Below are 12142 nucleotides of genomic sequence, written 5' to 3' on the forward strand. Positions count from 1 at the left end.
TATTTATAGAAACATTATGTAGCCTAAAATGGTAGTAGGTTGCAGGCTACTAGGCCATCAAACAGATCAAACAAGGACAAACAATTTGTCAAAATGAAATAACCTTACAACACATCATAATGTGATTTGGATAATTAAACCTGATTGTTGCGATTCTCAATACTCACAAGGCCATCTTCAAGGTTTAGCAATTGCAACAAAGTACAAACAACTTGGATGAAGGAAATGGCCTCACAACTAACCTAAAAACCTATTACTGGGAATCGCAACAAAGTTTCAGAGCAACAGAGACACAGAGCACCCCCGTAACCATAGTAACTCACTCTCACTCCTGCCTGTGTGCAAACGGCGCAAGAGGAGAGGGAGAGTCACTGTGCTGCTGACAAAAGAGCCGCCAACTGAGATTACTCTGAGCAGGATGCATGGGAATACATATAATGTAATAGATTTGTGTAGATTTCTCGCTTTCCCCTGCTGCTGTTGTGCTGTGCTGCTCTGTCTTGTCTGTCTGTGCGCTGTCAGTGTCCTCTTTTCATTATCAGTTATGAATTTGTTTTTCACTGCCTGAGAAAATGGACATGTGGTGTGAGAGCATGTGAAAAGTGTCAATTGCGCGAGTCTCACAGTCAATGTGTGAGACTTGGCAGCTTTGCTGTTTCCATACCTGCAGTGCAGCCTCGGCTTCCTCAAGTGCAGGCCGGGCAACTTCAAGTTTCTCCTCAGCTATGGCTTTGTCAGCTGAGATACTGTCTACAATGGCCTGGGCCTTGTCCTTCACTTTCTGGACTTCCACCTTCACTCGTTCTGCTGCCTGGGCTTTGACAGTCACCTCCTTCAACACCTGTGAATGCACAAGCATGAAAAACAAATGAAAATAGCCATTACACTTAAGAATCTCTACTTTCAGGCCTTCTTCAATATCAACAAAATGAAAAGGACTGGTGTCATAAAGCATTGCTGTAGACTCTGTCTTACTTTACTTTGAGCAAACACATATTGACTTGATACATATGAGCATAAATGTTGGCACGCAGGCAATTTCGACATGGACACTAATTATAGTAATTGGAACACTGCACATCTTGGACCATTATTTCACACATTACAGAACCTTCATCACTTAAGTAGATAAAATTTAAATAGATCCTAAATACCTACCTGAAACCTCCCAGGTGATATCAAACAAACTCCAGCACTAAACAGAATGAATCCCTCACTCTATTTAATTTTTATTTATTCCTGAAATATTACAGCACTGCCTGGTTGGTACAGCCATTTACTTTCATTTATTCATTCACTTACTAACTCACTGGTTCACCATTAATTTCACTGCTGTCAATGTTCATGTACATTCACATTTCCCTCCACATACAGTAAAATATAACCAAGAATAACCAGAACAACAAATATTCAAATCCATAAGATACACAGACACAAGTAATTATGGGCTGTGTTGCTGTTTCAATCCAAAATTTCAATTTAAAATGTAAGTAAACTTCAAGCCAACTAAAAAAATCCAATTGTTGGAAAGCATATGCAACTCCTGACACACTGATCTTACAAACAAACATACCATATCAGCCTTGTCATTGGCGACCTGTAGCTCCTTCTCTTTCACCTCCAGCTCCTTGCTGAGTGCTGCTACTGACTCTGATGCTTCTTTCAGCTTCTGGAGACCCGTGTTCATCCTGAACAGGAGAAATATTAAACATTATCAGTAAATCTGCCTGTAATTCCAGCTTGCATCTTGCACCTTGCTACTATGCACTAGACTATCTGGGAGGCACCTTTGCATGTCTGCACAACATTATTGTTAATATGTACAACTGCAGACAAAACTTTCAAGATGAAGTACATGACATTATGAGTTCCTCCCTGCATCAGGTGGTGGAAATATTGGAACTTTATTTATCAGGTAAACAGCTTTACACTCCTGGTGAGCTTGTAGCATATGTGGTGAAGAAAAATAACACAGGTCACGAATATAAATGTCATGGTATCCCTCCAGCAGCTGCCAATAAATCTTGGGAGGCTCAGGGAATAGTTGATAAGCAGACATAAGTTCAAAATCATAAAAAAAGGAGTACAGAGATTTTATGTTATATGAGATCCAGAGTGTCACTTAATGGTGTAGTTCATATTGTACTGATGTTTTAAAAACATGACTCATAGCTGATAGTTCTGCATTGGCTCCTTCATTAGGATGCATCCCGGTCATCCATCACCGTTGGTGCCATTAGGGAGTCGATAACTGTGGTCTATCTGTAATATATTTATTATCGGTTCCACAAATAATTATTAAGAAGAAGACTAGACTACAGACTAAAGTTTTGACAACTGTATATATTGTTATATATTATCCATTAAACACAAGGCTTATACAAACAACCCTAACCTAATTTCAACAGATGTAGACATTAGCATATTGTACATGCAAAAGTGGAGGCATTGATTCCTAACCCCTTTTAGCTGCTGGCTTGAAAGCATGAAAAAGTCCCTCAGCTCTGCCAGTAGATGCATCATCATTAAAAGGGGACTGGAGAATTGTAGGCCATGGTGGAAAGACGCCACTTTAAATTCTACAAAGGCTAAAAAGGGGCTATGTGTTAACATTGTAATTATAAGTACAATAGAGATTTAACTCACTTAATCCTTTAAGTTTGTTTACCTGGTGGCAAGGGTCTGTACTTCAGACCTCTTTTCCTTATAGATGGTCTTGTAGCCCTGAATGAAGGAAAGGTAGGACTTGGGTGTGACATGGGTGGAGCGTCTGTATCTAGATTCAAATAAGATTAAATCAGGTTAATTATATGTCATATTAATCCACCAAGAACTGATTCTTTGCAGGTGGAGGTGAAATCATAGGTGGGTTGTTGCTTGAAGATGACACAAAGTACAAAAGTGTATGTTTGATGAAATACTGTACCTCTGGAAGTAGTCCACACACTTCTCTGCCACCCCATCCTGGAAAGAGCCCATGCACTGAACCACTTCATTTTTGACTTGGGGCGTGCAGTCGATGTCATAGACAGACAGGAAGTGTTCTGAAACTGAGGGACAGAAATATGGGGGAGGGAGAATGAGAGAGAGCAGAATTGAGTAGAAGACAATATGGAAAGGACATTCAGAGACAGAGGGAGACGCAGCAGGAGATAATTGCAAGATATTGACATTTTCACAATTAATTTTCTAAAACCAAACTGACATGCTTACAATGGATGAGCTGAAAGAGATTGTTTTCTCAAGACAAGATGAGCTACGCAGATTTAAAATAGCTGAAAAAATTAAGACATATTTATATGTGTATGAAAAATCTAATTACAATCCATATCAGTATAGTTGAATGTTTCTAAACAACATTCTGAAGCAACACTGATAAGATTAATGACAAATCTAGTCGTGCTGCTGGGATTTACTGTTTTTATTTCCTAATTTAACAAAAGCAATTTGAAAAATTATTATTTTTGTTCTGACTTTCGGTATTTAAACAGCACAGGGGACATACTGCTAACAAGCTGACTGAGTGATAAATGAGTGTTGTAATATGCCGGTTTAATCCGATTTTACAGCTCTGCGAAAAATAATAGCAGCCTCCCTGTATGGAAGATATAGTACAGGGATATATGCATATTATGAAACAATTTTCCCATTATATAGACAGATAATATAAATATAAAATTAAAATTGTCTGTGAAATATACCTGCGACAAGTGCGTCTTTTGGCCAGCGACTGAACCAGTCCATGGTGCAGCCAGATATCAATGCTGGAAACTTTAACGCCCGGTTGCGGAACTTTTCCCCAACAGGTGAGAAGCACAGAACAACATGGAGATTATGTCGGACTCTTGACATGAAGTACTCATACAGGTTTTCATTAGTCGGTGGTCGCCTGGGAAACTCCCGCTTCATGACAGGGATGAGATCGCTGAGGATCTCGTCAATTTCATCACGAGCAAACAGGTTGGATACCTAAGGATGGAAACACACACTTTATTTATGTCACTGAGGTCATGATGTTATTATCTTTTATCTATTCTACATAATAAATGCTTTTCAGTCTTGAAAATACTGGTTAGACTATATCGATTAAAGGAACACAGAGCAGTTTAAGCTTTTCGTAAAATATATATAGAAGTCATATTAAATTTAATATCGAGTCAGGTTTAAAGGTAATTTGGTAAATTGAGTTAGAACTCAGCATTTTATCTATTTTTTAACAACTTCTTTCTATGTACAAGAAATTCCACATTCCACATAAAATTTTAACCACCTCAGGTTTTCTTCTTTCTCTTAAATGTAAGCTTTGTACGCAGTAATTGTTGTGATTCTAGTAGTAAGTATTCTAACACAGCTTTAAATTATGGAGATACAGATCACCATAACGCAAGTTGTTTTCTCTCAGCACTAAGAAGTACTGTATGTTTAGGATGACAAATTAGTGTTTAATTAGGTATGAGATTTCTCATCTCATCAGCAGCTGCGCCGCAGGAAGAAGCAGATATGTCTGAGGGCCTGGCCGCTACACCTGGGCCAAGCTGGGCGGAGTCGGTCCCCCTGCCTTCGCTGCTGCCCATGCTATCCTGGAGAGAGATGTGGACGAGGATGGAGAGGAGTCGGCCAACTTGGAGCTCCTGCTGTCTGACGACGAGGAGGAAGAGCCCATCTTCCTCGCTAACACTTACGGGGCTGCTAAGCGGACGGAGGTATCCAGTCTTTGACGTCATCTCTCATGGATCTCGACATGCAGGATATGTGCAAGCGCACACCTGCCAGGCTAAACATCCCATGGCCCGTCGCCCAAGCAGAGATTGCAAAATCTCAGTTTGACGGCAAGAAAGTGCCATCAGCGAAAAAGACCGGGAAGCAAGTGCTGCCGTTTTTCCTGGAGCTACTCGACGAGATAGCGGCAACGTGGAAAGACAGGCCATACAGCGAGAGACATCCCATTGTGGGAGGTTCGATGCTGGATTGTGAGGGGACTGAGTCCCATGGTGTCTGCCAGATGCCCCCCATAGAGCTGCTGGTAGCGAGCCACCTTCACCCGAAGAACTCCCTGTCTTCCTCTGCTCCGTCTCTTCCCTCCAAAATAGACCGCTTCCAGTCTAGCCTGACCGATAAGTGCTACAAGGTAGCAGCTCCGTCAGTGAGAGCCCTTAACGCCTCTGCTATCCTAACGGCGTACCAAGCCGAACTAGAGGAGGACATGACTGCTAAACCAGATAACACTTTGTGGGAAGAAATCTGCGTGATAACAGACCACGTCCTCTGTCTCCACAAGGTAGCCATCCAAGCTACTGGGAGAGCCATGTGCCTCATGGTTCTTCAGGAGAGGGCACGCTGGCTCGGGCTCACCAACCTGACAACCAAGGAGAAAGAGGAGCTCCTTGACACTCCGATCGTCCCTCAGGGTCTCTTCGGTGCAGCTGTCACCTCTATGCAAAAGAGATGTAAGGCGCTGAAACTGTGCCTGCCCAGGAAGAGGCAACCTGCCGCCTCCACGGCACCACGCCAGTCTTACGCACAGGCTGTCTCTCACCCGGCCCCTGCTTTCAGGATCCCCAAAGTGTCCAAAGCACAGGCAGCCCCTCAGGCCCCGAGAGGTCCCAAGAATCCTTGGTCTAGGAAGCAATCTCCCCAAGCCAGACCTCAGACGGCACCCCCAGCCCAGGGAGAGCTGGGCTGCCTGCACTCAGTCAAAATGGGTGTTGAGAATGATAGAGAAGGGCTACAGGCTCCAATTCAATATCGCTCCTCCACAGTTCAAAGAAATAATCTACTCTCAAGCTCAGGCATGTCAGACTGGCTAGTGGCAGCCCCAACCAACCAGGAGGTAACTTGTCACATGGATGTTCTTGCACGACACCTGGTAAACCTGGGTTTTCAGATAAATGTGGAAAAGATCATGATGACGCCAGCTCAACGCATTACTTTCATAGGGCTCACCCTGGACTCTGTTCAAGCCAAGGCATTTTTATCCCCTGAAAGAGTGGAAACCATGCATACAAATTTAGCGCTGTTTCGCAGGGGCAACATGGTTTCTCTCAAACAATGTCAGAGGAGCTTCTCTGAGGAGCATCGGCGTCTGCATACTCTGTGTCCAGTCCGTGCGCTGCGTATTTATGTGGACAGGACTCAGGGTTTCAGGAAGGGCGACCAGTTATTTGTGTCTTGGTCGAAACCACACGTGGGCAAGCCTGTGTCCAAACAACACCTGTCCCACTGGATAGTGGGGGCTATTGCTTTGGCATATACTAGCAAGGGTCTTCAGACTCCCACTGGCCTACGTGCACATTCCACCAGAGGTTTAGCATCCTCATGGGCTCTCTTTAAGGGAGTTTCTATTCAAGAGGTGTGTGCGGCTGCCTGCTGGGCCTCACCCCACACGTTTGCTAGATTTTATCAGTTGGATGTCACGGCATCAACCCTAGCACATTCAGTCCTCAGCACTGGCTCTTCTTAATAAGTGGCTCCCTCTCTGTGAAGCTCCACTGGGGACAGTTGTCTTCTTCTCAGGCATGTCTGGCAATCCGGGAGTCAGTATGTTTCCCCATAGTGAGACACGAAACGAATGCTATGAAAGAGATCTTAAGGTTATGGATATAACCCTGGTTGTCTGATTAGCATGAGTGAGTGTCTCAGCAGACCACCCTCCTTACTATGGAAGCGAGGAAGAGATGAGCTTGTTTTGAATGACAACTGACGCTATGTAAGCCCATTATATAGGAGGAGGGTCCCATCCCCTCCTGACGTAGGCGTCACTGGTGCTGGGCTGGCGTAATGTTATTTGAGCTTCTGATGAGGTCACGCAGGAGGCGTTCCCCATAGTGAGACACTCACTCATGCTAATCAGAGAACCGGGGTTATATCCATAACCTTAAGTTTTAAATGGGGTTGTAAGTTGATTTAATTTGATATTTGGACCTTTTTAACATTTTATTTTTTTATGATTGGCTAGACAGGGAAGCGTAGCCACTTGTTGAAGCCTTTCTCATCCTCCCCTTACTGCCTCGTGTTGAAGACGGGGGGGAAATAAACCTCTTTATTCTGGAATAACACTCCCACTCTCTTCAGGTTTGACCACAGGGATGATGCTACTGCACCCTTAATGCTGCTTTTTGCACCTTTTCGGTAAATCCCTGGTTGCCCAGAGAGAGCAAGAGTGGAAGAGGGAAGTCAGAGAGAGCAAGAGAGTCTTGGAGAGACTTTTGGTGTTGTGGTTATAAGCATGTCACTGACCATCTGCTGGCTTACTCCAACTTAAACAACAAGCTCACACCAACAACTCGCTCTTCCTTTTTGTTTCTCATCTCTGTCACTTCTGTCACTGTCTCTCTCTCTCTCTCACACACATACACACATCCTGACACATCCTTCTCTCTCTTTCCATCATATACAAACACGACGCACACCTGCACACAAACACATCGCTCTCCCCTAGTCCCCACATCTATTTACCTCCCCGGGTAAAGCATCGGCTGCTTAAATTGTTATCTAGGCAGGTGAGTAAGGATGTGGAAGAGAGGGAGGATAGGGATGCTACCATGATGAGGCGGACATGAGAGATAAGAGGAAAAGGAACATAAGGAAGACTAGAAAAGCGAAGGCATAAGGAGGAAAAGGGTCAATAAGGGGAAGTGAACAAAGGTGGCAAAATAGATGAAGGTAAAAGATGGGGAAAAAAACTAAAGTAAGAACAATTCACATCAAACCACTCATTGATGAAGCAGGGTTATTAATACTTGTGACATGCTAATAGGTTTGATTTTGGCAAACTAGATTAGGACCCTGTTTGCCAATAACAAATTATCTTAGAGGTTGAGAATGTAATTCAATGAATATTCAGATTTTTAGAAGGGAAAGTTCAAGAGAGTGGCATTTTAGCCAGATTAGATTTATGTAATATTGGAGGAAGTAGATGCAAAACTCATCTTTTTTACTAGATTCAAGGGTGTGCTGAAAATGAGAAAACAAAATGAAATATATTAAATCCTCTAACAGTCCTGTTCCATCAAAGCGTTGGCCAGTCATCACTATGATGGCTATGCTCGTCTTACATTTGTCATCCTTTATGCATTTTTGCTTTCTTATTCTGTTTTTTCACACCAGTCTTTTAGCACAGCCTTAAGAGCATGAAACATTGCATTTCAGTTAACACATTGTTTGTGTATGTAACAAATCAAATATGGATCCTTGAAGCCTTTTTTTAAGAAAAGTTATTTCTCCTCTGTAGTTTCCCCTCTCCAGATCTTACTAAATTAGCCTATGTACTCATTGTTTGGTTTTTTTTTGTTATGCTATGTTAACATTACTCAGTGTTTAGCGGCGCTGCTAAATTACGAGCGTGAACGCGAGCGGAGCAGAGGAAAAGTTTAGCAGTAAGTTGTCAAGCTGGCAGTAAATGTACAGTACAGACTGTTTGTCAGTTAATAAATGCTGCTTCTCCTCAAGACAAAGAAAATACACACCTATCGAAGGGGGTTAGCCCCGAAGTTAGCAAAAACGCGTTAGCTTAACTTGACCAGGCTCACTTCAGGTGGACTGACTTTTAAGGTGGACCAGCAATTCTCATTTTAGTGTCAATGAGAATTGCTCACCCCCACCCCCCACCTCCCCATAAATGTATTTATGATTTCTTAGAACATCTTTATTTGAAATATGTGAGAAGATTCATGAGATGGGTTTTAAGCTTACCATTAAGTTATAAAATGGGGCCCCGTTTTTACAGCCTGCTGCCGCACATGCATTAGAATTGATTAGAATTACATTATAGCCCGAAAGAACATAAATATCTAAGCAAGGGAGCTGGGAAGAGGCAAAAAGCAGAGAGCAGAGAGACTCCTGTGTCAGCACAGAGCAGCAGTAGTAGTAGCAGCCTGATAGGGAAGCGGGTGAAATATCTTATTCCAATTGCTCGACATTAGACGTGTGAAAATTGATGATTGGTTCAGTTATGTAATGTCAAAACATCATAGCTGTACTACATAAATCTTTCTGGATGTCTGTTACTTGTTATTTTTGCCTTCTTAACAGCACACCTGATATATTATTGGTACATGCATATACTCCCTAGCTTCACTTCTAAATGTGCACAACAGACTGCAGGCATGGTATAACCTGAAGGAGCTTGCATTGCTCATTATTCTTTTCACTTCTTCCATCTTTAAAGTTGCCATTGTCAAGTCTCTATTTCTTTTGTCATGGTCATTGCTGGAATGTGTTTCTGTGCAACAATTACTATGGTCATGTTTGTGATTCGTGGCTCTTTTGACGGTTCCACAGTTAACTGGAAACATTGTTGTTTCTGCTGTCAGAAATGTTGCACACATGACTTTCTGAGTGCCAGAGGATTTCTCAGGAAGGACATACCAAAATAAATTGCAGCAATAGAGTAAAGTCACATTTCTGTCCTTAAGTATGATCCTAGAGTGTGAGGGGGAAGAAGGAGAAAAAGGTTGTAAGGAAGAAGAAAAAGAAAACGAGGGCAGGAGGAGAATAGAAGATGAAATAAATAGGGGAGAGGACTAACTCAAAAGTAGGAGTAAATGAAAGATGGATGAGGAGGAAAGGACTTAAAGGCATGTGAAGAAGCAGCGGAGAACAGATGGGTGATGGAGGAGGAGAGAAAGTTGAAGAGACAAAGATGACAATGATGAAGAGTAGGAGCAGGGATGGAGAGGGGGGGGTTAAAAAGAGAAGGGCAACAAAAGAAAACTGAGGAGAGAGAAAAGAGGGATAACCAGATGACTTGATGAAAAGAAACGGAAAGAAAATGAGTTGGAAAAAGCAGAGACAGCACAAAAATGAAGAGTAGTTATAGACAAAGAGAGCATAGAAATATGACAGAGTTAAAGGAGAAGAGGCTGAAGAGGAAGGAAAGAGGACAGTAAATAAGAGAGTAGAGTGGAAAGTGCTTTGGAAATGCCTTGTTTGCCTAAGCTTCCCCAAAGCCACTATATCCAGTATAGTGGATGATTCTGGGGAATGCAGCAGAGATATGCGCTAACAGCGGCACTTGACCTTCAAACTATCTGCTGCTATTACTGCAGTTACAGAGTAATACAGGAAAAAGCCACATTTAAACACATTCAACATTAGTGTTATATCTGTTTCTGTAGGAAACCTTTACTAATCAAGTTATCATTTATAAGCTGTAAATTCATATCATGTATTTGCATTCATGTATGTGCATTTTGCTGCATGTTTTTCCCCACGTGCTCCTGACCTCTCCAGATGACAGAACGTTGTTCATGTACTCGAGGAAGGACTCGTCTTTGATCTCATTGTCAGTGAAGATGAAGCTGATGCCTTTGCCGTGTTGGCCAGCTGTCCTGTACAAACCCTTCAGGTCATCCATCAGGTTGGCTGTGTTGTATGAGCTGGGAAAAAAAAACAGCATGCATAAAATAAATATGCACCCACAGTTTTTTTTTTTTTTTATCTTTCTGCTTTTATCAATCCAAACTAATTTGACAGTGGGAAAGAAAGATATAAAAAGGAAAGCAGTGTGTGAAGTGTGTGTGAAGTGTGTGTATACAGTATATGTGTCACTGTTTGAATAAATTTGAATATGTGATCGATGTTGTTTGAACTCAGGGCACTATTACAGAGTGTAATTGTAAATCCATTGTTTTTTTCCAACCCCAAAAGCTCCCCATGTGGCCAGTATTTTATTTATTGGTTTATTTATTTATAGGAGACTGCGCATTAATCAATAATGACATTTTAACAACATCAACGTAAATGAGCTGGGGTTAGCTCAACAGCTAATTTGCACTTGTAGTCAAGACACATTGACATTTTCTGTGATGTAATTATTTTGAACAGTAACTTGCAAACGTGGCTTTGAATATGGATATACAGTATGGTGTGTTGCGATGAAAACAGTTAAAAGGCACAAAAGTGAGAGAAACACTGACAGCCTTGTAACAGCTGTGTGTATGTGTTCGTGTGTGTGTGTGCAAACACTGAAAGGTGTCATTTGGATTTTGAAGATAGGGCTGCTTCTTTTAGTGGAAGTGACAAAAAAAAGTGTGAAAAGACACAGTTCTGGCTTTAACAGTGGTAAAGAAACAGCAGTGTAAATATCCGTTTGTATATAGTTGTGTATATGTGTGAATGTTTTTTTTTTTTTCTGCCCGCTTGCCTGTTTTTGTACGTGCCTCCGTCTGTTCTTGTGTGTGTGTGAACGTGAATGAACTGTAAAGTGGGAGATGAAAAATAAACTAGAGAGTAAACGTGTGAGATTAATGGGTGGAATAGATCTGTTGACTGTATGAAAAAGATATATATCTATATATCTAGGAGGAGAGTAACTTGCTTAAGAGTTAAGATGACTGAGTTTAAAGCAATAACATGAAAGCAATGAGAGAATTTAGGCTGCAGAGAACGCGAGTCGAATTGAGCCTGCGTGAGAAAAAGAGATGTAACTGTATTGGATGAACATGTAAAAGGTAAAACTGTGTGTTTGTGTGCGACAGAGAGGAAGAGAGAGCAGAGGAAAAAAGAAGGCACACAGAAACCAACAATTGAGGTGCCTGTTTCTCCAGATCAGTTAGGGGAAAAAAGCAGTAAGTAAATCAACTGTAAGAAATGCACATGGAGACGGAAGGAGAAAAACATATAAGAAAAACAAGAGATAGGCCAGACTGAGACACAAAGATTAGGACAAGCAGAGACAAGTGACACAGTTGAAGAGAAGGTGAGAGATTTTCTTATCCTGATGAATCAACTGACGATGTTATTGTTTCACAGAGAAGACACAGAATGGATGTAGGACAGAGCTACAAAGGCTTTGTACAGTAAATATCAATCTGATTCAATTTCTTTCAGGAAGTATCCAACTGTCCGGGCGATTCATTTATTCTGATTGCAACTTCTGAGCAATGAATGATGAACCTTTCCCAAAATGTCCCAACTGAAACTAGAGAGTATTCATATTCTCTGCAGAGAGCATGGGCATCTGGAATTAACATTTACGGTATGAATCTGTTTTATTTGAGCTTTTGTAAAAGTTCTTTGGTGATTAAATTGTTTCAGTGGACTCAGGCTACAACAAAGGATTATTTCCATTAGTGATTAATCTGCCAATTATTTTCTCAATTAATAATTTCATCTAGAAAATGTTATAAATGGTAAAAAAAAG

At 41.6% G+C, this 12142-nt stretch overlaps 1 protein-coding gene across 4 annotated transcripts in view; it reads right to left on the reverse strand.

The window, feature by feature from the left end:
- The window catches only part of dnah5 (dynein, axonemal, heavy chain 5), a 109183-nt gene that overhangs the window by 44672 nt on the left and 52369 nt on the right, over positions 1-12142 (reverse strand). For all 4 annotated transcript variants that reach the window (XM_067602122.1, XM_067602119.1, XM_067602120.1 and 1 more), the window contains 6 exons: positions 10223-10376; positions 3702-3969; positions 2927-3050; positions 2669-2776; positions 1574-1688; positions 665-841 (listed from right to left, as the gene is read on the reverse strand). In XM_067602122.1, coding sequence (XP_067458223.1) covers positions 665-841; positions 1574-1688; positions 2669-2776; positions 2927-3050; positions 3702-3969; positions 10223-10376 — 946 coding nt within the window. The remainder of the gene's footprint in view (positions 1-664; positions 842-1573; positions 1689-2668; positions 2777-2926; positions 3051-3701; positions 3970-10222; positions 10377-12142) is intronic.

The sequence above is a fragment of the Thunnus thynnus genome, chromosome 10, assembly GCF_963924715.1.
Source record: "Thunnus thynnus chromosome 10, fThuThy2.1, whole genome shotgun sequence".
NCBI classification, from domain to species: domain Eukaryota; kingdom Metazoa; phylum Chordata; class Actinopteri; order Scombriformes; family Scombridae; genus Thunnus; species Thunnus thynnus.